General features: G+C 51.9%; 2 protein-coding genes across 3 annotated transcripts in view; both read right to left on the bottom strand.

The window, feature by feature from the left end:
- The window catches only part of SREBF2 (sterol regulatory element binding transcription factor 2), a 58201-nt gene extending 52524 nt beyond the window's left edge, over positions 1–5677 (bottom strand). Inside the window, 2 exon segments of the mRNA XM_042947970.1 lie at positions 5294–5662; positions 5665–5677. Of these exon segments, the coding sequence (XP_042803904.1) occupies positions 5294–5662; positions 5665–5677 (382 nt within the window).
- A 4458-nt stretch (positions 5678–10135) lies between these two features.
- On the bottom strand, positions 10136–25072 carry CCDC134 (coiled-coil domain containing 134). Of its 2 annotated transcripts, none has more exons than XM_042947969.1 (7): positions 24642–25072; positions 23025–23143; positions 22031–22152; positions 21760–21844; positions 19328–19509; positions 18963–19034; positions 10136–10768 (listed from the first exon to the last, which is right to left on the bottom strand). In XM_042947969.1, the coding sequence occupies exons 2-7, from the start codon at positions 23125–23127 to the stop codon at positions 10643–10645; spliced, it is 690 nt and encodes a 229-aa protein (XP_042803903.1). In that variant the 5' UTR covers positions 23128–23143; positions 24642–25072; the 3' UTR covers positions 10136–10642. The 2 variants fall into 2 exon arrangements, with proteins under 2 accessions (XP_042803903.1, XP_042803902.1); XM_042947968.1 differs by having other exon boundaries at positions 24966–25072.
- Positions 25073–25457: the final 385 nt, after the last annotated feature.

Below are 25457 nucleotides of genomic sequence, written 5' to 3'. Positions count from 1 at the left end.
TCCAGGCTCTGAGCTGACAGCAGAGAGCCAGAGGAGAGGCTCACACTCGTGAACCGAGCTGAAGACAGACGCTTAACTGACGAGTCACCTAGGAGCCCCATCAAACTTCTGATATAAAATTAGGTCCAACCTAAGATTCCAAACTCATCCTAACTACCAAATTGACATGAGGTCAGAACAAAGATATTGTAAGACAGACAAGGCCCCCCGCCCCCACCCTAAATTTACTTCTAATGTACTCTTTCTGAAGAAGCTGCTGGAGGATGTGCTCCATCAAAATGAGGGAGTGAGAAAATACCACCTAGGGAACAGTGGCTTCAATTATCACTCCCCAGGGTGATGACTAAGGTAATCCCAGGATAAGTGCGGGACAGCGGAGCTAGACAAACATCAGATGGGGCAAAAAAGAGGGAGCGACAAGGGGGTAAAAGGAGCTAACTTCATATTGAGAGTTGCTGTCACAAGAACTAGGGCAGAATTCATTGAGAGAACACAGAAAGTTAAGCAAGTGAATAACCGGTACTATTACAGGGTCTAGGAAAAATACAAACAGCAACAAAAAACGTAGAGGATCAGGGCGCCAGGGTGGCTCAGTCGGTTAAGTGTCCGACTTTGGCTCAGGTCATGGTCTCCCCGTTCATGGGTCCAAGCCCCGCGCCGGGCTCTGTGCTGACAGCTCAGAGCCTGGAGCCTGCTTCTGATCCTGTATCTCCCTCTCTCTCTGTCCCTCCCCTGCTCACGCTCTGTCTCTCTCTGTCTCTCAAAGGTGAATAAATGTTAAAAACAAAAAAAAAATTTTTTTAAATAAAAAAAAAGGTAGGGGCTCTACACACGAGAAACAAAAGGCTATGTCCAGACAGACTCCTGCACACAAATGTTCACAGCAGCTTCATTTATAACAGTTCAAAAGTAGAAACAGCCTAAATGTTGGTCAACTGATGAATGGACAAATAAAACATGATGTATCCACACAAGGGAACACTCTGCTGCAACACTGATGAACCTTAAAGCCATGCTAAGGGAAGGAGGCCACATATTCCATTTCTGTGAGGTGTTCAGAACAGACCGATCCACAAGGACAAAAAGTAAAATGGCTCACTGAAAAGTTTCTTGACCCTTCTCCAAAGAAAACAGCTGCCTCTACTTGCCATCATCCACTCACTCCCGACCTCTTTTTGGCTCATCTAGACTTGGACCCCTTCAGCTGACTTCTCTGTCAAAGGCCGACCTCCCAACTGCCAAATCCCATGACTCCTTTCATGGCCTCGTCACCCCTGCTGTCCTCTGCAGCATGATCCCTGGCATCCACTAACCACTCCTTGAAAAGTTCACCTTCCTTCAGTTTTCTATCACACTTTCCTCACCTGACCTGACTTCCCAGTTCTATCTTCTCTCACCTCTAGCCTCAACTCCACAGTGACTACTCTTCAGTCTCCATCCCCAGCTTTGACCTTTTCCTGGGTAACTGGCCCTGATTTCCTAGTGGATGACCTCCGCCCACCAGCACCTCAACCACTGCACATTTAAGACAAATGTTTATCATCTCCCCAAGCCAGCTCTTCCTGCTGCCTTCTGAACTGTCTCAATGCCGGAGGATCAAAGCCCTGATGGGATCATAGAATTCCACCTCTACTCTGCCTTCAGGGCAAGGTCTTCACTGAGGCCCCAGCCTGTTATGTCCACCATCTTGCACAATGGCCACTTCCTATCCAAACCCCATCACCCCCTTAGTATTATCACCTCACGCCCGAATAGCTGCAATTCCCTCCTAAACTGGGCTCCCTGACTCCAATCCTCCTTGCCCATCACCACAGTTGAATTCTCTTAAAACCTGTGATTGATGCGTCATTTCCCTAGTTCAAAATCCTCAGCAGGTCCCTCTCCACATTCCACAAAACATGTGCATCAGGTATGAAGACCCCCCAGTTTGGCTCCAACACACCTTTCAGACCTTATCTTCTACCGTGGCCTTATACACACCGCGTGGTCCGAGAACTCACTAGTAATCCTCCATCTCTAAAGCAGCCATGTGATGGTCATGATTCTGCCACCCACCCTTTTGGGTCTTATGGGAAGGACACCTCTGTCATTGTGCCTTTCCTGATCCCGGTGGAAAAATCTCTCCCTTCTCTGCCTTTGCAGAAGACCTGGTTTATTACAACACGTGAGGCGCTTTCTCATGACGCGGCTATCCACCATAAAAGAAAGTGCCCTAGATACTCTATCATCAGAGGACCGGAGGCCTGGGACAGCAGATCATCCTGCGGTGGAACGGGGGCCCTGGAGACCAACTGACATATCATGCTTTGTTGGGCCTACAGTATGTTTCTTTAAAAAAAACAACCAACCACTTGGAGCCACCATTTAAAAATGTGGACATTTCACATAAAAATCCTGACTTGGGTACCTCCTGAAAAAGAGATGGCAGATCCCTTTGCCAAGAGGCCTCCCTCACCTGAATTAGTCTGCCTTAGTCATTCTGTATAACATGAACCCGTGTTATTTTCTTCACGTGTCCTGCCAGAGCTATTCATTTAAGTGATTTGTTCTTCTTGTGTTTCTTCCCTCAAGAATTTAAGTTCACTGAGAGGGAAGAGAACGTGGATGTCTTGTTCAAAGCTATCCTCAACACTCTGTCCATCGTGGGGGTACTTAGGAGCCACTCAAGACATGTGCTGAATAAATGAATGGATGTGGCCTCCATGGACTCACATGTTTGAAGGGCACTCATAGATTACAGCACAGATGAGGTTGCCCAGGGAAGGACCTTGCCCAACTGGTCTTCCAGGAGGCAGACATGAAATCCCCAGGCTGCAAGCTATGCAAACTGCACACCACCCCCCAACACACACATAAGGTATATTTATTCATTCTCATGGTCTCTTCTTCCTTACCTGACTGGCTCTGGAAACAACGGGGCAGGTTACCCCTGATCTAACCCAACCCCAAAGGCTGTGTCTAGTACAACTTAGAATCCTGCCCAGCCCAAGGTCACTAGATTCATTCAGGTAGTCCACAAATACTTATTCTAAGTGCTAGAAATACAGCATGAAGGAAACAGAAGGACCTGGCACTCATGGAGCTGAACTTCTGGAGGGGGAACGGATGCATAAGAATTCAGGAATATTTGTAACTGCAGACCACTGGCCTTCAGCCTGCCCAACCCTTCTTGTGCTCCAAAACCCGGTCAAAGTCCACCTCCTTGGAGTGGTCTTCCTGGTATGCCAGCCTTGACCGGCTCCCTCAATGTTGACTTTCACTTATTGCTCTGTGCAACTGTAAGCTATTCTATACTGAGCATTACGGTTTTACTGTTATTCCTCTTAGGCTCCATGAGGCCATAAAATCTTCTTTCCTATCTTTCATGTTCCCTACAGCTCAGAAACCACAGCTGGCACTTGAATACTTGTTGACCAACTGAAGGCAGGGAGTCACTTTTTCCCAAATCTGGTATGGGGACCCGTGAAGCCACTGAACCGCTGCACTAAGTTTCCAGAATGTACATTTTACTCAGAAATCTACGGGGAAAAGGTTAATACTTGACCATTAGATAAGTGAACACATTACAAACTAAGAGAAACAGGAACTGGTTATGGAATGAGAAGGCAAAATGCACATGAATGTCTTCTGGTGAGCTTGCTGGTAGGCAGCCTTAGGCATACTTCTTACTGGCTGGGTAACCTTGGGTAAGTTAATGAACCACCTTGAGCCTCTGTTTCAGGATCTATGAAAGGGGATGAGAGTAGTAAAACAGATGTTTCTACCTGATGAAACTGTTGTTAAGGATTGAGAACATTCACGTGTATGAGTGCTTAACACAGTGTCTGGCACATACATGCTCAAAACATGTTAGCTGTGCTTCTTAAGTTCAAGAACCTCTCTCCTCCGTTTGTTAACACATCTCCGTATTTAGGAGCACTTCGGGGGAAAATCTGTGGGAAGACTTGGGGCTTCAATTAAGGGTCTTAGCTCACTGCCAGGACGACCAGAAACAGAAGGCAAGGACAAGCCAAGGAGTTAAATGTTACAGAAGCAAAATGGGAAACATTCTTTTCAATTAACTGCTGTCACTTATCTCTTCCCCTAGAAGAGAATTCTCTGCGCCTCAGTTTCTTCATCTGTACAACAGAGATGTAGCTGTCGTTTCTGCGGGCAAGACTGTAGTGAAATCCTGGACATGACAGGACTTTATAAAACTCATGAGCACAATGCACTTGAGTTACTGCTTAAGACCATGGGTTCTGGACAATTTAAGGTTAGTGACCTTGTACAAGTAAACATCTGGCCTCTGTCTACCATGGGATTGTAGGGAGGCATAAGTGAAATAATATAAAGAATTTGGGGACTATCAGAAGAGCCCAACTACTGAGAGTTATTATTATGGTTATTAACCTATTCATTGGACTCCTCACTCCCAAGTGTCAGATGAAAGCCTGCTATAGTGACACTGGCTCAGGAACTGGGCTCTATAACCAGCTGGTAGACCTTGGGCAAGTAACTGACCTTCTCCAAACTTTGGGTTTCCATGGTCACAAAATGAGAGCATTGCAAGAGAGAATCCCTGGGCTCCTACCAGCTCTTCCACTCCGCTGTTAAGGTCGCCGGAACAAAGGCTACCCGCTCCCCAGCCTGTCCCCGAAGGGCCACAACTCAAAATTCTTGCTGCTCAATTCCCTCTGCAGCGCGACAGCAGGAGCGCCCGAGTCTCCATCCCGGAGAGAAGCGTCCATACTCTGCCGCCACCGCTCGCTTTCATCAGCAACTTGCTTCCGCAGGAGCTCCCTGCCCAAAGTTTCCCAGAGCGCCAAGTGACCCGGCCGCCAAGTCACCCCCCGGAGGGCCAGAGAGGAGAGCGCGGAGCCTGGGGACCCTATTTCGGTAATCCCAAAGCCGCCCCCGCGGCCGGGCGGGGAGTGACAGGTGCGACGCGGAGCTGCGGGCAACGGGAGAGCGGGACCTGGCGCGGCGCGTGTAGGCGCGCGAGGGAGGCGGCGGCCGCGCGCTCTCCTCGGGCTGCTCCCGCAGGGCGCTCGCGAGGCCCCCAGCTCCGCGCCCCCGGCCCCACGACCCCCGCTCCGCTTCCGGACACGCGGCACCGCAGAACCGAGCGGCCGGGCGGGGACCCAAACCCGCAGCACTCCGAAGGGTTGGGTTCCGCCGGGCCGACCGCGCGTGCCGATGCTTCCCGCGCGAGCCAGGGCTGCGGGGGGTGGGCGCACGCGCACCCGCGCGCTGCCGTAACCCCTTCCTCCCCGCGCGCCCCCGCACTCCCACCCACCCACCTACCACTCACCGTCGATGTCCCCCAGGGTCAGCTCGTCGCCCAGCTCTGTGAGCGTCTCCATGGTCTCCAGACCTCCCAGCTCGCCACTCTCGTCCATCGCCCGGCTCGGCGCGGAGGCCCCCCTACCGTCCCGCTCAGGGAGACGCGGGGGCGGTGCCGCCGCCACCGCCCATGACACCCAACAGCCCCCTCTCGGTACCGCCTCACCGGCCGGTGCCAGCCGCCGCCATGTTTGCGCCGCGCGGGAGGGGCGGGGCGGGATTCCCCCGCCCCAACCCGCGCCCTCTGCGGCCCCGCCTCCAGGCCGCGCGCCCCCTTGTTTGTTGTCAATGGGACCAGGCTCGTCGTGGCCAATCAGCGCGCGAAGCGGCGCGTGGGGTGATGGCGCGTCATCGATCAGCAGCTCAGATTTGCATAGCGAGGCCCTGCCCCGCGAGGGCTCGTAGCAAATGCGAAGTGAAGGCTCCGGGTCCTCAGCCCAACCTTACTCCCCTTGTTTAAAGGCGCCGCTCCATTTTCAGGTGGATCTGCCTCTGCAAGCTAGTCCATCCACCGGCTGGGGGTGGAAGGGTTAACACCCTCCGCCCCCGCTTACGGGTCGCCCCCGGAGCGCGCAATGAGCACATTACGTCATCTTCCCAGCTGCTCCCCCGCCCAGCCTGCCTAGGAGAGCGGGTAGAATCAAACCTGGCCCCCAGCACTAGGGCCCGGAGGAGTCTCGATCATTCAAGTCGCGTTCCTAGCAAGCCCCTTGCAAAGGCGGAAATGGAGGTTCGCCGTGGGCCGTGAACTGTCCCAAGTGCAGAGTGCATTTTACAACCTCTGTGCCTTTGCACCTGCCGCGACCAAGCGCTTTACTCCGACGGTCTCACCCTGGGTCCCTCCGAACCTCCTGCAGACTTTTAAAGCAATGCTAGAGCCCGAGACCCACCACAGGCCTCCTAAGGTGTGACCCAGGCTTGAGCGTTTTGGCCGTGAAGCAGGGATTCTGACGTGCAGCCCGCCCACAAGTTCCCACTGCCCCACCTTGCAGCTGGTCTCCATGTAAACAAACGTGCAGACCAGCAGGAATTTATCCTATGGAATAAAAGTTATGAGTGCTCAAAGTGCGCAAATATATAAGTTCAGAGACGTAACTGGGGCAAATATTGGGAAGCCCAATAAAGGACTGGATGAATAAATTACATCCACACAATGGAATGAAATATCATTAAAGGTCATGTGCATAAATGCCTATTGACAAATGCTCTGACAATATATTGTTAAAAAGGAAAAGCATGTTAACAGAGCTGTCGCTTTTGAGGTAAAGAGGAGAGCACGTAGTAGCCTGTGTGGAGGCAGACATAAGGATCCACTATGCAGTGTGACCTTGGCCTAACTGCTCTAAGCCTCCCATTTTGTCATCTCTAAAATGCAGGGAAAAGTGTCCTCTCAGTTTTGAAGATTAGAGATCATGTGCACATTCACTTGACAACATTTATTGAACATTTCTGACAGGCAAAAAAAGGCAGTTCCTGCCCTCTCAGAGCTTCCAGTCTAGTGAAGAGAACAGACATTAAACAAAAATAGAAAGCAGGTAAGGTACAGGTAATCAATGGAGAGTAAAGGGGGTGATGAAACTAACAAAGGACCTAACTTAGGTTGTCAGTTAAAGGACTCTGACATTTAAGATGAAACCTAAAATTTTGAGGAATCATGTCTAATGTAGCCAGGGGAACAGATGATATAGACAAAGGCCCTGAGGCAGGAGGAGTTGCCAGCAGCCAGCCCTTGGCATAAGGCCTGGCATATAGTATGTGCCCGTACAAAGCAGCTACTGCAATTGAAAAAATAGGGATCTATGTGCTCACATGAAGGGCAAAAGGCTGGAAGGCCCAACAGCTGAGTTGTCAGTCATGATTATGGGAGTGGTTGGACTTAGGGTGAATTTTATTTTCTTCTTGGTGTTTCAGTATTGTTTAAATTACTTCTTATAATGAACATGTATAACATAAGAAAAAAGTGACTTATTTTGGGGGGAAAAAAGGACAAGAATGTTTCTTCATTGTTTACATGCAGAAGAGTTTATACGCAGACTACACCTACCAGTGTCACCCTGAAACAGAAAACTAAACCCTGATGCCCTGCCCTGGATCAGGCATGGAGTTGGGCAGTGCCACCTTGGACTGCACCTCTCACAGGGCTCCCCCCACTGAGGGGTGACTGTCTCGGACTACCATACCTCAGTTTGGTCCAGTGGTCTCCCAACCCAAAGCCCGAGTATCGCCCTGCAGAGGGCAACCTAAGCAGCAGGTCGGGCACAGTACCTCCCACTCTGCGCTGTCCCCACAACTCCCTACTGGATCTGCCTAGAAGCGGTGGGGCCTAACAAAGTGGCCTGAGGGAGCACAAATGAAGGCTCAGGAGAAACTGCAGAAAAAATGTGGCTGCACTGCACCCAGTGAAACACTGGCATTGTCCCTATGGCCCTGGATCCCACCTAATTGAACATCTCTCCCCGTGGGCACCTTGCCCTGGCTGGGAGAACAGAGACTGGCTCTCAAGAGTGGACCAGTCTTAGACAAGTCACTCCTCAGGACCTGGGTTCTTCATATGGAAAGGGAGGGACTAGACAACCATATATGCAGAGATCTACCACAAACTGGGCAACTACTACAGGTCATAGGAGAAAATGTTGCACATGCTTTTTCACTGAGTGCCTTTGATGCCTCCCCTTTTAGGCCTCTGCTCGCAGTGCCTTGTCACCTTCTCCCTCCTCCCCCAATCTTTCAGGATTTGTCACTTCCTCCAGCATTACGCAAGAACATGTACCCCACGGTTTGACACAAAGATCAGGCTGGCTTGGGGATGGGAAATTACAAGTTTGGTTTTGGATAAGCTGAAACCTAAGGACTGAGGATTATCAGTGGCAAGAGGGAAGGTGTCATCAGCTTTGGGGTCTCAGAGGATAAAGGTGCCAAGCAGAAAAGAGCACAGAGGAGAGACGAAGCTAAAACTCTTCATTTAAGTGGTGGGGAAGGAAAGAGGAATCAGGAAGAGACAAAGCAGATTGAGACTAAGGGCAGAGAACCAGGACAACATAGCAGCCCAGAAGCCTGGAAGGATCATCTCAAGGAGCTTCCAACAGCATCTCTCTGAGGGCAGTGACTGGGGACAGCAGAGGAAGATGTAGGGCTTGGATAAGGAGGGACAAGTGCTGTGGACCAAGGAGATTTTGTCCCCGGGGGGGTCATGTGGTAATGTCTGGAGACTGCTACTAGCACCTGGTAGGCAGAGGCTAAGAATGCTGCTAAATCTCCTACACACACAGGTCAGCCATCCTCATATACACAACAAAGAACTATCTGGCCTTAAATGTAAATAGTGCCACTGCTGAGAAATCCTGCCTCAGAGGACACAGGGGAGCTAGCTCCCAGACTCTCCAGGGGTGCCTGAGATTGAACTAGGAAGCTCAGCAGACAGGAACAACATCCTAGACCATGCTGAAAACACCAGTGAAGACATCACTGTTGCCACCACTGGGCACCCTTGGTGTTGGTCTGGCCACTAGAACCCCCCAACCCCTGACCCCCTACCTCTGGTCCCAGTGGCCACTACCTTCACCGGCACAACTCCCACACAGGCTGGTGCATCTGGTTGATGGCACTTTGCTCCTGGGACTGAATCCTAGCTGTAAGGAAGCTGGACAAACACGTGCCCTTGGGCCTCGAGGTGAGAGGGCTCTGTCTGCAGTAAGACTTGAGGGGGAATCCCAGGAACAAGTAACAACAATCAGCAACGGCATCAAAGGGAAGGAGAGGGGGAGAGCAGAGTGGTTCGGCCTGTTTCTTTGAAGGTGTCAGATGGGAAAACCTGGGCCCCTTTGAGGATGAAGAGGAAGGAATCGACCAAGATGAAGAGGCAAAAGGTGTAGAAGGAAGAGCCTAGGAGGATGGGGGGTGCCAAATGGGACAGAGGTGAAGATAGGGAAGACTGGGTCCTTCTCTTCGGCTGTGTAAACAGGGATGCTCAGCAAACCTATGGGATGGTGAAGAACCATGAGAGAAGGGCATCTGTCACTGAGAAACCAGGCCCCAGCCTCAGAGAAGCAGTTTAGGGCTGGGGAGGGTTCAGACATTATCAAATTTGCCAGTGAAGCTACAGGACAGGGACAGGCTGGGCCAGGATCACTCGGCAAGTCTGAGGAGCTGAGACAAGACTCAGGTCTCTCTTGGGCTCTGTCAGTGGTGGGGGACTAGGGGGTTCTGGGATGGTCATGTGTCCCTCCTCTTTTAAGGGGCAGACCTGGCTTGGCCAGGTCAAAGAGACTAAAGTAGAATTCCCACCAGAGCTTTTCCCTCTTCTGCCTGGGAGGGGCATTATTACAGGGTAGCTGCCCATTCAGGGCCTAATTCCCCTGTAGCTTCCCTGCTCTACAGCCACTGGTCTCTACTATGGGGAGCTCAGTCTCACCAATCCAGCTTGCAGCAGCTCTGCCTTTACAAAGCACAGCCTCCTGCAGCCTGTCTCCCAACAGCCCCTACCCACAGGCCAAGGATCTCCTAGAGTTGCCTGGAGGACAAGTTGACTCTACCCTGCACCTGCTCATGGACCATCCCAGATGTCAGAGGACAGAGATCATGTTGCTCTAAGGTCTTTGGCTAAACACCCTCCCGGCACACTTCTTCATGAAGGATGGTGCTGAGAAGGGGAAGAGAAGGCCTAAGCCAAGCCCCTGCTTCGCTGCCCTGCTAGGGCCTGGGGCTCCTCCTGATGAGGTGGGAACATCCTCTAAGGTAGTTTCTACATCTGTGGGGACCTCTGGTACCCACCCCCCCCCCCCCCACCTCCAGGCCCCTACCCTGTGAAAGGGCTCACAGCTCCCAGGGGCCCAAATCAGCCTCGGTTAGCCCAGAGGGCTTGCTGGCTTCTCCTGTGTCTCTGCAGGGGGCTGGGACCTGTGCTGAGCAGCTCAGTGCCACAGTGGGGCCATCAGTAGGAATGGCACTTCCACAAGTGGCTCAGAGCCTGATTCTGCTGCCTCCTCATGAAGGGTGGCAGCTGGCTGGTCAGCGGTCCTAACTCAAAGGGAGGGTCCAGTCCAGGATCCTTCCAGCCTCCCCTAGCATCTCAACATGGTTTGATCTGCAGCATGGCATCCTCTGAAGGCCTCCTTGGCACCCACTCCAGGAAGGCCCCAGGAAGGAAATCCAGCCCTCTGTGGCCCAGTCACTTCAGTTAGGGCGCAGAGCCAGCTTCAGGGGGCTGAGCAAAGGCCACCTCCCCTTTCACAGAGCTGGCTCTCACCACCAGTAGATGCCTCTGCCTCTTCCTCCGGACTGGTCTCCTCCTGGCCCCTCGAGCCCTGGGCCACTCCTGCTATAACTCAGACTGGGATCTCGAGATCCGGGGGCCTTTTCGCATCTCTTTCCGCTTCTCCTCTTTCTTCCTGCGTTTCTCCTCCTCCCTCAGGGCCTTCTGGAAAGGGTCAGTGCTGGAAATGAACTGAGAGAAAAACAGAACAGTCTGGTTTAGTCTGTGGGGAGCAAAGAGTTTGTCTGAGGCTAGGCTGCTGTGGGCTTGCAGCAGCAGGAAGATCGCCTAGACACAGGCCCTGCCCTCAAGGAGCCCGCAGACTCTTTCGAGATAGTTCAATGAGCTTGGGGAAAACTGCTTAGGGGGTCTTGAAAAACAACCAGGAGCTCACCAAGCAGACAGGATGAGGGAAGAAAAGGACATTCCAGGAAGAGGGACAGGTGCTAAGGTGTGAACCTGCATGGGGCATTTGAGAAACCATAAGCAGACTTCTCTCAGGGTGAGGGGACTGAGTGCCCAAGACAACCGCAGACCCCCCCAGGGCCCTGGCTGCTATACCCCTGAGGAGGAGAGGGCAACCAGTGAGAGCAAGAGACCGCAGGCATCCTGCTGCTTGTGAACAAGCTGCAGAGAAGCCCAGGCAAAGGAGTGCATGGGAAGCAGAGGGCCAGAGGTCAAACTGGCAGACCCTGAAAAAGAGGTGGAGGAGATCGTGGTGCCCAGGCTCACGGCTTCCACGGAGCGGGGATGGTGGTGCTTGATGAGGTGACAAGAACCCAGAACGAGCCAGGGTGGAGGAGGAGGACTTCAGTGGACGCATTTCTCGACTGCGATTCCCAGGGCCTTTGCTCTTCTCCCTCTGCCCTCTCCAGACTGGCTCATCTAAACTCATGGCTTCTGTTAGGTATGTATGTCAGTTTCCCCTCATACCTGCATCTCCACGTCTAAATGCCACTAGGATGTCCCAAATGTGCCCCAAGCTTGGCATGGCTCCGTCTTCGCAAAAACCCAGTCGTCTTGCGACGTCCCCGTCCTCGTGAAGAGTGAGGCCCCGGCCCCCACCCCTCTCCCTCCTTGGCCAAGGCCTGGCTCGTTTTAACTCCTAAGTGTCTCTCAAACTCATCTCCTCCTCTCCGTCTCCCCTATGGCTACCCTCATCACCACCCCCGCCTCTCTCCCAATGACTCGGACCCTCCCAGTGCTCTCCACGCCCACTGTGGCGCCTCTCAAGACCTTCTCCTCACTGCAGTGAGTTCTTTCCAAAATGCAAATCTGACCATGTCACACTCCTGCTTAAACCCTTCTATGACTGCATTATTCTCAGGATAAAATTCCACATGCTCCATGTGCAGGCCCGCTCTGCCCACCTCTGTGTTCCTCCCTCACACTCCCTGTTTTGGGCTCTCAGGTTCCCTGTTCCCTTCCACCCCCCCAGGCCTCTGCATGTGCTGTGAGGGCCCAGAATGCTCTTTCCAGCCCCTGCCACCTTTGCCACATTAGCTCCTGCTCAGCGGTCGCCATCCTGGGGGACCTGCCCTGAATCCCGCCTGGCTCCTCCATTTCCTTCTCAGGGCTTCTCCCTCATGATCACACGCTTCGTGCCTGTCGCCCCCACCGGAAAACATTCTCCGTGAGGACAGGAGGATCCTGTGTTGTTCACGAGTCCCTAGCACAAGACCTGCCTGGCTTATAGAGGGCACTCGGTATGTATTTTTTAAATGAACAAGTGAATCATGTTAGCATATGAAATACCATAATAGTACCCCAAACTCATGTTAACTATGCTGTGAAATATGCCTGCTTTATTTGTTCTTAGGACACATGTGTGATCAAGGCAGACATTAAAAACAAACTAGAAGCTCTACCTTGTGCAGAAATCTACTTGCCATGTTAGGCTGAACTATGAGAGTCTGGAAGGTGGGGTGAAATCAGAGAAGTGTGGCCCAGGGAGGGTAGATGATATACTTAAGTCACACAGCAAGTGGGAGGCACAACTGGGACGAGCCCCCAGGCGTCTCACCTCCCCGACCAGTGTTCCCCCTACCGCACTCTGCCTCCTGTTGCTAGGAGTTAATTCTCATCCTCTTGGGAGGGATGAGGAGCTGACCCCCTAGGTCACAGAGGACCCCATACCCTCTGGCTCTGGCTGGGGTACAGCAAGTCAGAAGATCTGGGCCTTCCAACCCCAGCTGGCTTAGCCTCACCAGGAGGGCCCACACCTAGCTGGGTCAGAAGAGAAACACTGACTCTCCCTTTCTCAGACCCCTTCCCCACTAGGCCTAACTAATGCCTACTTTAAATTCCTGATGCTAACCTCCAGCGGGCCCTTCATGCTGCCTGGCAATCCAGGATGTCTTCCTGGTCTGCTCCCTCAGCCGCTCTCCTAGGCACACCTTCTCTAGCCCCCCAACCCTCCTCCCCTCCCCCACAGACCATGACCTGGCTATTTCAAGAACAGAAGAAAATTCCACAAGCCCCCACCTCCACTCCCACCAACCCAGCCGCCTCTGTGCGCAACCTGTTCTTCCAGACAAGATGGACTCTTCCCCCAGGCGCCAGATCTTCTCCCCTGCCTTCCTTCCTCAGGATGGGGCTCCAGCAACTCTTCTGCCCCTGCACCATCAATTCTTCCTCCCTAATGGGCTGTCCCCATCAACATGCCAACATGCCTAGTCTCTCCCATCTGACTAAAATTTCCCCTGGAATCCACACCCCCTCCAGCTATGTTCCCATTGGTCTGTTCCTTTTGGAAAGAAAGCTCTTTGAAGGTAGTCTGCTTTTGCTGCATCTACTTCCTTGCCTCTCATTCTCAAAATCCAACCTTTGTCCCCACTGCTCCACTCAAACAGCTTATATTATGATCTCTGATGGCCAGTGTCCATCTTGCTAAACCCACTGGCCAGTTCTCAGGCCTCACACTACTTGGCCTTCCAGCAGATTCTATGAGCCGCTCACTCCCTTTGCTGCACTTTTCTCATAGGGTCTCAGAAATTATCCTCTCTGGGTTTCTACTCTCACACTGTCATTCTGGGGCTTCTTTGCTAGTTCCTCCCGATCCTCCCTCCTCTACCAGTAGGCACGTCCCCGGATGCAGCCCTCTATCTGCCCTGACACTCTACCTGCCCCAGGGTGGTGGAACATGACCTGTGCCACGGCTCTCCACACCTTCCTTCATAGGCATGACTCACATTGGCAGTCCCAGCTTCAACCTGAAATCTAGAGTCCTATTTCCAATCGGCTCCTTGACATCTTCATTCAGATGCTCACCAGGTCCAGAAACAAAGTCTTGATTCCCCTATCCAGGCCTCAAACTTGTCCCACCACAGTGTGCCCATTTTACAAAATGGCAGCCCCATTCTTGCATGTATGCAGGCCAAAAGTCTTCTAGTCCTTCTTACTACATCCCTCTCATGTCACATCTGCTTCCTTAGCTAATCTTATTGGCTCTACCTTCTAAACAACCAGAATCTCACCATCCTCAAAGTTGTCACCCTGATTTTGGTTTAAGCCACTATTAACTCCCAAATGGACCAGCACAGCCGCCTCCTCATCAGTGTCTTTGTTCCCACCCTGGTCCCCTAGACTACTCTCCACAACAGAGGATCAACAGCCAGGTTGATCCTCTACAGGGGGAAGTCAGAGCCTATCACCCTGTTCTCCACGTGTCTCAGAGTAAATGTCAAAGGCCTGGAGAAGACCCCCAAGGGTCTTGTGATCTGGCCTACTCTGACCTTTTCTTCTCACATTTCCCCTTCCCCCTCCAAATATGCTTCCAACTCAAGGCCTGTGCACTGCAGCTCCTTCAGCATGAAATGTTCTTCCTCTAGATACAAGACTCACTCTCTCACCTTGTTCAGGTCTTTTCAGTAAGACCTTCTGCATCTAAGTCACACGAAATAGCAGTTGTACTCCCACTTCATCCCTGATTCCTTAAGCACATTCCCCTGCTTTTTTCTCCATAGCCTTGTCACCACCTCCCATTATTATATGCTTTTTATTGACTGTATCTTCCAACTAGAATGGCACTCCCAGGAGAGCAGGGCTACTCTGCTTCTCTAGCAGCTGGGATTCAGTAGATGCTCACCAAATGATAAATAAATGCATGTGCTATGCCTCCGAGGCTCTGTGCAAGCCAGTGCCTTGGCCTAGAGGGTCTTCTCCAGGCCAGTCCACCCAGCAGCTCTTACTCATCCCAGAGCCTCCACCACCTACCTGCTGAAGCAGGGTCAGGTCCCCTCTTAGGGTTCCACAGCTCATCACACTTCCCTCCTCCACTGGTGCAGTGATCATGCTAGATTGGGACTGTTTCCCTGCCACCTTCCCCAACAGACTGTGAGCAGGGAGAGGGCCAGCTCCCTCTGGACAGGGGCAGTGGCCAGCATACAGCCTGACACCAGTTGACTCTAGTTATGGGTACATAAGAAGTACTTATGTACAGAACACTCACTAGCACAGAGAGTGCATGAAGGGAGCTGAGCAAGCCTGGGCTGCTGGTGGGACAGGTCCATGCTGGATGCTAAAAAGCGAGTAAAATCTTGAGACCATCCCTAGCCAATGAGAAGTAAGGAAAGCATGTTGCTGGTATGGTTACTTCCAAGCAGAGTACATTGTGACAAAGCCAAACTCAATCTATCCTAGCACCCATTCTCTCTGGTCTATGCTCTCTCTCACCCTCCTCCCATGTCAGAGGCCTTCGTGACCTGCAGGGCCAGGAGAGCCAGCCTCACAGCAATAAAGCATGTGGGTGCCCCTCCCGGGGAAAGGCAATTTGCCATGGCCTTGAGTGTCCTTCTGTATTCTTGCTGGGTATGCCCTGACTATTCTTACACTGGCCATTTATCAGGGTTGTGATTATAGCAAGCAATCTCGAGGGATGTTATGTGATGAGGTAACAGCAACCCTAGTAGGGAAACCCTTACCTCCCATTCTGCTGCCTGAAGCAAAGCCACTGGTTCAAAGGGGCTCCTGATTCAGAGGTTCCCCTAAATACTCAGGCCTGGCTCACTGATCGTTCACCTAAATTAAGAGCTAATGGTACTGTGCAAAAGAGTTAATATAGCTGGCCCGACTGCTATCCTTTGAAAGGCCTGTTTCTAGGGCTGTATCTTGGCTGGTGTCTGGGAACTTGGATTTTGGGACGACTCCCACCAAGTGATAAGAGTGACTCACTGAGCCTAAACTGTGCAAACAATAGAGTTTATGCTGAACCCCTTGCTTTCGTCCTGGGACTCTGGAATTATGGAATGCACTGGGCAGAGGGAGCTTAAGTGACCAGCTCCCAATACAAACTCTAGGCACTGAGTCTTTAACGGGCCTCCTCTCAGGACAACTTTTCACATGTCACATCTTGTTGCTGTGGAAATTAAGTATGTCCTGGGTGCTTCCATTGGGAGAGGATTCTTGGAGGTTTGTGCCTGGTTTCCCTCAAACTTCACCCCAAGAGCCTTTTCCCTTTCCTGATTTCGCTTTGCATTCTTTTGCTATAATCAACTACAGCCATGAGCACAACTGTACACTGATTCCCGTGATTCTTCCTAGCGAATCATCAAATCCAGGGGTGCTTTTGGGAATCCTAGACACTGTTGTGCATTGGCGGTGGCAGCCATCCAGCCCCAGTGATAATGCCATCAAGGCCAGTCAGACAATGATCTGAATTAAAAGCCACCACCCTTGCCTAGATAATATTCCTAACACCGTGCATGTCTTATTTCTAGTGACCGTTGTCAGCGTCCTAGCTGTCCATATCAGAAGACAGATCAGAAGAATGGCAGATCAAAGGCAGCCATTCCTCTTTGGGGCCATGAAGTATGGAAACAAACTATGGTTGACAAGTGAACAGTCCGGGTCACTTGTTTAGATGCCCATCATAAGGCCCATTCTCTGATGACACCAACCAGAATCAAAACGCTGATCAAGCCTATAGTGCCCAGTTAACTGGTTTCGCCATCTAAATACATCATTGTACTAGATGTGGCATTGTACTTGCCACCATGGACGGGCATGAAGCAGAGGACTCTGTATTTCTGGCTTGACTGCCTAGAGTCCCTGGTTGAAATGGTATGACGTGAAATCATTAGGATAATGACCATTTGGCTAAGTATGCTCCCTGCCAAGTCCCCCTACAGTGGCCCAAGATGGAAGGTATGATGGGTCTCTGAAAATGACAAATGCCCTTGTCCCATTCACATCTGACCCTTCTGGATGAAAGAAAGCTCCAGGTGAGAGTAGAGGAGGACTGGAGAAAAAGTGGAATTCTATCTAGGTCCTGGGATGTGCCATACCGATTTTGTAGCAATAATCTTAGCATCTGGGGAGGGAACAACTAATCCTCTTGGTCTCTTCGATCTAGCACCGCCACTTGGCAAACAATCCTAGGATCTGTCCATGCAAAGTGGCAGTTGCAGCTGATAATGTGATTGGCTGTTGGGTGTGTCATCTCAGCCCTGTGAAAGGAAAACTCACAGGGATGTGGTTAGTAGTAAACTACTCTGCTGTGCCTGATGCCATCAAAAGCAGCTCCCTAAGTGACCCTGTGCAGGCACAAAGGCCAATACAACCTGTTTTAATCTGACAGATACAAATCCATCTGCTGCTCCTGATGCCTGAGTGGCCTTGGGTTATGCCACATAGGGCAAATGAGGCTGCAATCCCATAGTGACACTGCTCTCAGGGCTCAGAGAAACAATATAACAGTGGCTCAAACCATGTCGTGACAGATGGGAGACAGTGGGCCATGAAATGTGTCTTCACTGGGGATGAGGGCTGCTCTGGGTCCATCTATTGCTCCCTGTAATTGTTGACAATGACATCAAAGATCAATAGGTCAGTCTAAACTCTTGTGTGGGTGGTCATGGGTAACAGATTGGCCTTAGACTATTCTGACTGTCTAATATAAACCCTGCTGGTGGGGCGTCTGGGTGGCTCAGTCAGTTAAGCGTCCGACTTCAGCTCAGGTCATGATCTCGCGGTTCGTGAGTTTGAGCCCCGCATCGGACTCTGTGCTGACAGCTCAGAGCCTGGAACCTGCTTCGGATTCTGTCTCTCCCTCTCTCTCTGCCCCTCCCCTGCTCACGCTCTCTCTCTCTCCCTCTCTCTCAAAAATAAACATTCAACAACAACAACAACAACAACAACAACAACAACAACAACAACAAAAGCCTACTGGCCCACCCAGGACTTGGCTGAGTCTGCAAGCTGGGGGGCTGAGATCAACACTGCAGGTTGGCCTCATCCTGCTGCTTAGAGTCCTGTTGATGGTAGCCAGAATCAAATGGCAATATGAGACATTTGGTCTAGGACACATTTGGTCCTGGCCTCTACTGATCAATCAGACTGAATAGCACATTCACGTGGAAATTTAAGTTAAGCCAAAACACACAGGGTTGACAGGTAAACTGTGGGGGAGGCAATCAACCACGGCCCTGAGCATCCTGCACGTTCTCACTGGGTACAACAAGAAAGCAAAGCCCTGACCTCTCTGTATCTGGGTATTATTTGTCAGGACTGCTTGCAGAGAACCACCTGGAAGGGTGACAGGATGACCGCCCCTCAAAAAGCAGGTTTGCCGCTATTCACTACAAAGGCTGTGAATATCCCAAACTCGCTATTCCTCACCTTCATGCAAAGCCACTGCATGTGCAGCATCTGCCTGGGCCCCTCTGTGTCACTGTGGATGACTTGAACATGGGGAACCCACACGGCCAGGCCAACAGGCCAGATATTGCTTTTGCTATAATGAACTCTGATGCCTCTGACCTGTCAGTATCCATGAAACAGTAGCAGGCTAAAATCCTAGACCCCTCACGGACCCTGACACCCCTCCCTACACCAGAGGAGAGCCTATGATTTGACAAGTCCAGTCCTCCAGGCTTTCCTGCCCCTGATGCACTGCCCTGCCACCTGATTCCCTCCTCCCTTCTACTCTGCATGTCCCCATCTGTGGTCCTACCCTGTAGCCTTCAGCCCTCAGAGCCCACCTCAGTCCCCTAGGTTGAAAGCATATGCAGGAACGTGAGACAGAAGCCTGGCTGAGTGCTCAAAGGCTCAAGGGTAGAGAAGCACGGCCTGACCTTGCCTAGCAGCCACCTGATGTGAGATGCCTACTATACATCAGGATGGGTGTGTTCATAGGCTCTGACTATCCCCCACAGCCGGGGTCCATACCCCATGATAAGACAGGGAGCCTGAGGCTAAGACGGGGGCAGTGGCTTGCCCAAAGGCACCAATGAGCAAATAAAGGTATGTGGATCCAGACTCAAGCCATGTCTGGTTCCAAGTCAAAGGCTTTCATGCTCCACCCCAGGTGTCCCATCCCCAGTATGACCTGGCTTCCCATGACCCCGCAGAGGCAGAGCAAACATGGCCATAGGCCCCAGCAGCTTACCTCTGGGCGGTCTGCTTTAAATGGGTTCTGGAAGTCAGAGTCTTTCTCGCTGATCCCCAGCTCCTGGGCCATCTGCGGATGAGGAGAAGTTAGTCATCCTCTGCCTCTCCTGACTCCTTACCCGCGGCTACTCCCTCCACAGTGGGACTCAGGCCCAAGGCTTAGGCAGACGTGAAACAGGTGATGACCCCTAGGGACCCAGGTCAGCACAGAACCCCTTGAGACTGCATCTCAAGGTGCCCTGAGGCTTATCACAGAAACCACAACCAAGGGCTGACATTCAGGCCTAACTGAAGGCAGATGCAAGGTTCGTGGTGCACCACCAGGCAGAGGGCTCCTGAACCTCCTCTGCCCCCAGTCCTTACCAGGCTAAGGATGGGCGAGTGGGGTCCTTGGTCAAAGACGCCCGACTGGTTGCAGAAGCTGATGCCCCAGCGGATGAGAAGATTCCAATTGGAATTGTGGTCAAAGTAGTGGTGCACAATCCTCGGGAAGCGCAGCGCCACGTCACCGAAGAAGGCTGTGTTCTCCACTACTTGGGAGAAAGCTGGCAAGAGGATCCTGATGAGTGGCCAAGACAGATGCCCTTCTCCTGCCCACCTGGCCAGCCCCAGACACCCTTCAGAGAATGGAAGCCCACTAAGCCTACTAGTCAGAGAAGGGAACTGTGCCCACTATCCATAGGGGCTGACCACATGTGTAGTGTATGCTAAGGGCTTTATGACCCCCAGAACACTGAATCCTCAAAACCACCTTTAGAAGGAGATGTGGCTGCTGTTCCCATTTTACAGATGGGAAACAGAGGCTCGGGTGGCTATATCTCATAGCTTAGAAAACTCATTTGTTTTAAGGACCAGAGAGGTGGGTACCATTTCGCACATGAAGACATGTATCGCATGAGGCTTGGCTGGGTCAGACCTCCCCAACTTGGCCTCCAAACATCCAGAGCCAGGCCCCAGTGTTAACACAGAGCTGCAGTGTATGTGAGGAGTCAGGTTTGTTAGGATGACCAGGGAACACATTAGGGTTTGTTTTGGTTTTCTTAATATCTTCCAATTTTATTTTAAATATCTTTTTGTTTGTTTGTTTGTTTGTTTGTTTTAGAAAGAGAGAGCATGTGCAAGCAGGGGAGAGGGGCAGAGAAGGGAGAGGGGATGGGGAGAGAGGGAGTGAGAGGGAGAGAGAGAGAAGGGGAGAGAGAAGGGGAGAGAGAAGGGGAGACAGGGAGAAAGGGGGAGAGAGGAGAGAGATAAGGGGAGAGAGAAGGGGAGAAAGAAGGGGAGACAGGGAGAGAGGGGGAGAGAGAAGTGGAGAGAGGAGGAGAGAGGGAGAAGGGGGGAGGGGGGGAGGGAGAGAAGGGGGAGAGGGAGGGAGGAAGGGAGGAGGGGTGTGTGTGAGAGAGAGAGAGAGAGAGAGAGAGAGAGAGAAACTTAAGCAGGCTCCATGCTCAGTGCAGAGCCTGACATGGAGCTCAATCCCACAACCCTGGGATCGTGACCAAAATCAAGAGCCGGATGCTCAATTGACTGAGCCCCTCCCCGCCAATTTTATTTTAAACGCTTCTGAGGTTCTTATATTAAAATAACTTTAGACTTCCATCATGCATCATAAAACTCCTACACTCGGCTTCCTCTAATGTTATCATCTTACATAAGCATTGTACAATTATCTAAATAAGGAAATTAACGTTGATACTAATCAACAGACCTTATCTGAATTTCACTAACTTTCTCACTAATATCCTTCCTCTGGTCCACAGATCAGTTCAGACTAACTTAGTGTGTCCACCATGGCGGCAGGTCCCCCCAACCTAGACTATCATGAAAAATAACTATATACCCAGCCCTGCCAGAAGTCCCTGTTTGAGCCACCCCTGCAGATAAGACCCAGGCAGGCCTCACCAGCACTGGCCAGCCCACACAGAGAAAAGCAGACTCCTCCAAAGACATGCCAAGTTGGGTCTAAGACTAGTGGAGCAGGGACCTCTGGACCTCAGAACAATCTTGAACCTCAAAGAACTCGGGAGTTAGCTTGGTTTACAGGTTTGCAAGAGCAAAACACTTGTCCTCTTTTACCTGGAAAATGAAGGCAACAGTGCCTTCCTCAGAGTTATAGTGGAGATTTGAGATGATATTTATAAAGTGCCCACCATTTGATATATAAGTTCTATTTCCATCCTCTCTCAGACAGTATAATCTAATGTTTTATCGTTAGAATATAATCAGTTAACAGGGGGTGGGAAGGGAATTACCACTGGAGAAAAAGTCTTAGAAAAGGGGATGAAGGGACACAGAAACATTCCGTTCTCTCTTATTTATCTGTTTTCCCCACCTTGTCTCAAAAAGGATTTAAGGGGACTGAGGCTTTAAAACAGTAGAAAAGAGCGCTGTTAACTGCCCCCACTGGCAAGTCCCTTCAATAGGTCTGTTCTGTGTTTCTCCTATAAATGGGAACAACGCTTGCCTTCTCTACCAGAATGGTCAGGGTGATAGAAAAGGCAAGGGCCCCTGAGGTGGGGCTGTGGGCAGAGGCTCCCCGCCCCGTTTCCCCTGCCCCAAGCACGGTACAGTACGAAGGACTATATCCATGTCAGGGGCCCAGAAACTGGCTCTGAAGCCTGGAAATGCCCAGAGAAATATGAATGAAGTGTCCATACACCCAAGGGGACCACTTGGAAGGTTTCATAAGAGGATACTTCCAGAGGGAAAAAGAGTGAGGAGAAAAGGAGGAAAGGAGCAGCGCAGCGAGAGATCAAGGTGGTGGGAAGGAGGAAAGAGCAAGACTGGGAAGATCATACCATCCTTCAGTTTCTCGTCCTGGGGGAAGGGCCCATCTGGGAGCACATCGGCAGCAATGAGCACTGTCCGCGAGTCCTCCAGCACCTGAGGGAACCCACCCAGGCTGAGTGGCTCTGCAGAGCCCTTCACAGACGGCCCTATTTATTTAAAATCTATCTCAAATCTGTGTAGTTCCCCCTCGTTAAATACCAGCCCCTCAGGGAACTCCTACCCATCTATCAGTGCCCAGACCAAAGACCTGGTGGTGAGCTGTCCCATGCCCACACGCACCTTAAAGAGCCCCTTGAGCATTACGTCAAGGATCTTATACTGCTGGTGGACATCATTCAGCTGTGCCAGGTTTTTCAGTGCCAAGAGCTGCTCCCGCCGCTTCACCTCAAACATCTTCTTATCTGGGTGGCATTAAGTCAAGGGGCCGGCCTGGACAATCCAGTGGTCCCAATCCAGAGGGCCCATTCCCGAACAGCAAGTATCTGCAAGGGCCATAGATGCCCATGGCTGAGACGCTCCCCCTGCCCCCACTCCCACAGAAGAAACAAACTGAGAAGCAGAGGCATCCTGCAAGGTATCATTTGTCCATTTCACTGAGGAGTCTACATCCAATGCCCTGAACACAACCCTCAGGACCTGGCTCCTAACCTCCCCTTCTCATGATCTTCCCATCATCCACTGCAACCATTCACTATTCCCAGAACCTCCACTCCTCTGCTCCCGCTGTACACTTTGCCTGGGATGCCCCCCCCCCCACTCTTCTCCATGAATTTCTATTCTTTCATGACCCAGTTCAAAAGCCACAGCGCAGTATTTCTCCCTGCCCCTCTCCCCCCACCATGTTTCATTAAAGGGCTAACCACAAAGTATAGTGAGAGGCCTGTGAATTCCTCAAAACCAGGGATGACTGGTCCTGATTCTTCTTGTGTCCCCAAGGTCTGGCCCAGAGTAGGTAGCCCCTGTATGCCAGGGCCTCCACCCTGGGTCTCCACCCAGGGTCTCACCCACAAGATGCAAAGCACATGTACAATCCTCAGAGCCCTCATGGCTCTGAGAAGTATGTTTTGCCTTCTCCATTTAACATGTGGAAAAACTGAGGACCAGAAGAAAATTGACTTGATCAAGGCTTGATTAGAGCACCTCACCTTTTCTCCCCTATTCCCATAGGCTGAGTCTGCTCCATCTCTGGAATCCAAGGGGGTGTGGGTACAGACTTTATTTACAGACCCCTCAGAAACAGCTCATTAACCCCACCTCCAACCCCAAAGGATACAGATCTCTAGGCTTGGGTCCAAGGAGGTCCTCAGGGTGCCTGTAACTCCTGTCCCAGACAATAGCATGACAAAGACGAAGGCCAGGAACCGAAGAAGGTCCATATCCAAGATCCTAGAGCTAGGAAAGTAACCCAGAGAGAGGAGGTGAGATCCAGAGCTTGGTTATATAAAATAAAGAGTGCAGGTGAACAGCAACTTCCCAACTTGATATAGCCTCCAAATACCAAGAACCCAGCTTTGGGAGGCCCCGGAGCCCCATCCCCAGCCCAGGGCCTGTGACCAACCAGACACACAATAAACACTGTGGGATGGTAGGAGGTAGGAGAAAAGATAATATTGGCAATAAAGGAATGCTTAGAGCACAGGGGTTGGTGTCTAGAGCTCTGGGCTGGAGCCCTGGCTCTGCCTCTGTCTGTGGGCCCTGGGGCAAATAGCTTAGCCTCTGGAACGTCAGCTTTCTCACCTGTAAAAGAGATAAGGAAGTCACCTCCTTGCTCTAGGGAAAAAGGACTGGGTAAGGCATCACGCCTGGGGAAAGTGGGGGCTGGCCAGTATCATTCCATTTCAGCACCCCTCATCCTGGACCCCAAGAAGGTTATCTGGTTAAGGAAGTCCAGGCAGTCAGGGGGGATGTGAAACTTCGAGTTTCCCCTCCTTCTCTGACTTCTGTCGTTAGAACAAAAGAAGTCGGGGGGGGGGGGGGGGCGGGGTGCTGGGGAACCTGGTTGGCTCAGTCAGTGGAGCATGCGACCCTTGATCTCAAGGTTTACGTTTGACCCCCACATTGGGAGTAGAGATTACTTAAAAATAAAACCTAAAAAAAAAAAGAAAAGAAGAAGGGATGCAGGCAGGAATGGAGGCAGCACAATCTTGGATAAGCAGGCTGCCATTCATTCACTTGGAACCACAGGCACCACAAGTAACACCTATTTCTATTCAGGCACCATTCCTTAATTATTTTTTGAGTACGACGTTCAAGGCACTGTGTTAGACCTGGGAATACAGCAGTGCCTACGGCAGACAAAAATTACTGCATTTCATGGTACTTATGTCCCTAGTAGGGGAAACAGAAAATCGATAAACTTGTAAAACAAGCACAGAAGGATGAGGGAGTTGGTGGGGTGCAATATTAAACACAGTGGTCAGAGGAGGCCTCACACTGATGACAGTTGATCAGTTTTACCAATGTGGAAACCAAGCACAGAAAAGCCAGATGACTGCCCAAAGTCACTCGGCTATTCCCAGGCTAAACCAAGAGTCTAAATGAGCATAGGCTACCTCAAAGATGCCACTGGTTTATCAGGACGCCTGCTCCAGGGGACAGATGCTCAGTTATTGAGCTGGCAAAGGTCATTCAGAGAACCGCCCCCACCCTACGAAGACCGGACACCTGAAGCCTAAAGAATGGGAAGGAGTAGTCCAACTTCACCCAGGACCTGCCTTCCAACGCCACGCTCTAGACTCAAGGGAACCAGACCCGGACTAGGGCAGAACTTGGGGCCAGGGTATCAGACAGCCGGTAATGACTGAAGCCGGAGAGAAGTGGGAAAGGAAAACCGAAAAAGCAGAATGCGTGGGGGCGGATCCTGCTTTTTTCCACTGTTATTCCCACTTACCCAGCCTCTCAATTCTCCTCCTCGCACCGTGCATTCCCAGACCTCTTCCAGGTTGGGTATGCGACTCTGAACACATTCTGCAAGGATGGCGTGGCGGTGGCGGGCTCTGAGACCGCTACGCGGGCTCGCGGACCCGGCTTGCTGCCCCGAGCCTTGTGGGGCTCCCGGAGGAGAGAACGAGTCCTTCCAACGAGACGCATTCGGGGCCGCGAATCTCACCCTCTACCCCCAGCAACCGGTTTGGGGGTCCTTGGTCCCCACCTACCCCACGCCCTGCCCTCGCTACCTGGAGCCTGCCTGCGCGGGACCCCTGTCCCCACCTACCAGGCCGGGAGGTGCGGGAAGGGAAGTGCGGATAGGACGTCGGCGTGCAGCCCGGCTCCAGGGTCCGCGGGGTGAACACCGAAGACGCGAAACCCCACACTTGGCGCTAGCAGCCGCTCGAGGATCCCCGCGCGCCGCCCCGCCCACCGCGCCGCTCCCGGCCAATGAGCGCGGGCCGCGACAACCGCTCCGTTGACTTCACTTCCGGCCCCGCCCCGCCGGGCTCCCGCGCGGGTCCTCAGCGCGGTTAGCTGGAGTCCGGTCCCGCCAAGCTTGTCCCGGGGCGCGATCGTTCGGCGTTCTGTCACGGTCAGATTGGAGGAAGTTAAGTGTGTGTGGGGTCTGTGCCTGACTTACAGGGCGCGTCAGCGGACTGAGGCCCTGACCCCTGCCGTCCGCGTGACCTTCCAGGTGCCCTGACCGAAACTTTTCATAAGCTGACAGTGTTTTTTAAATCATAGTTGGCAGGATCAGTTTGGTGGGTCACGGACT

The sequence above is a fragment of the Panthera leo genome, chromosome B4, assembly GCF_018350215.1.
Source record: "Panthera leo isolate Ple1 chromosome B4, P.leo_Ple1_pat1.1, whole genome shotgun sequence".
In the NCBI taxonomy this organism is placed as follows: domain Eukaryota; kingdom Metazoa; phylum Chordata; class Mammalia; order Carnivora; family Felidae; genus Panthera; species Panthera leo.
This window is presented reverse-complemented; position numbering and strand designations above follow the sequence as displayed.

Coding starts and splice junctions, on each gene's coding strand:
- CCDC134 (XM_042947969.1), bottom strand. CDS start 23,127: ATGGACCTTCTTCGGTTCCTGGCCTTCGTCTTTGTCATGCTATTGTCT. Junction 21,845..22,030: donor TGCTCAAGGGGCTCTTTAAG/GTGCGTGTGGGC, acceptor GGGTTCCCTCAG/GTGCTGGAGGACTCGCGGAC. Junction 19,035..19,327: donor ACTCGCCCATCCTTAGCCTG/GTAAGGACTGGG, acceptor CCTCATCCGCAG/ATGGCCCAGGAGCTGGGGAT.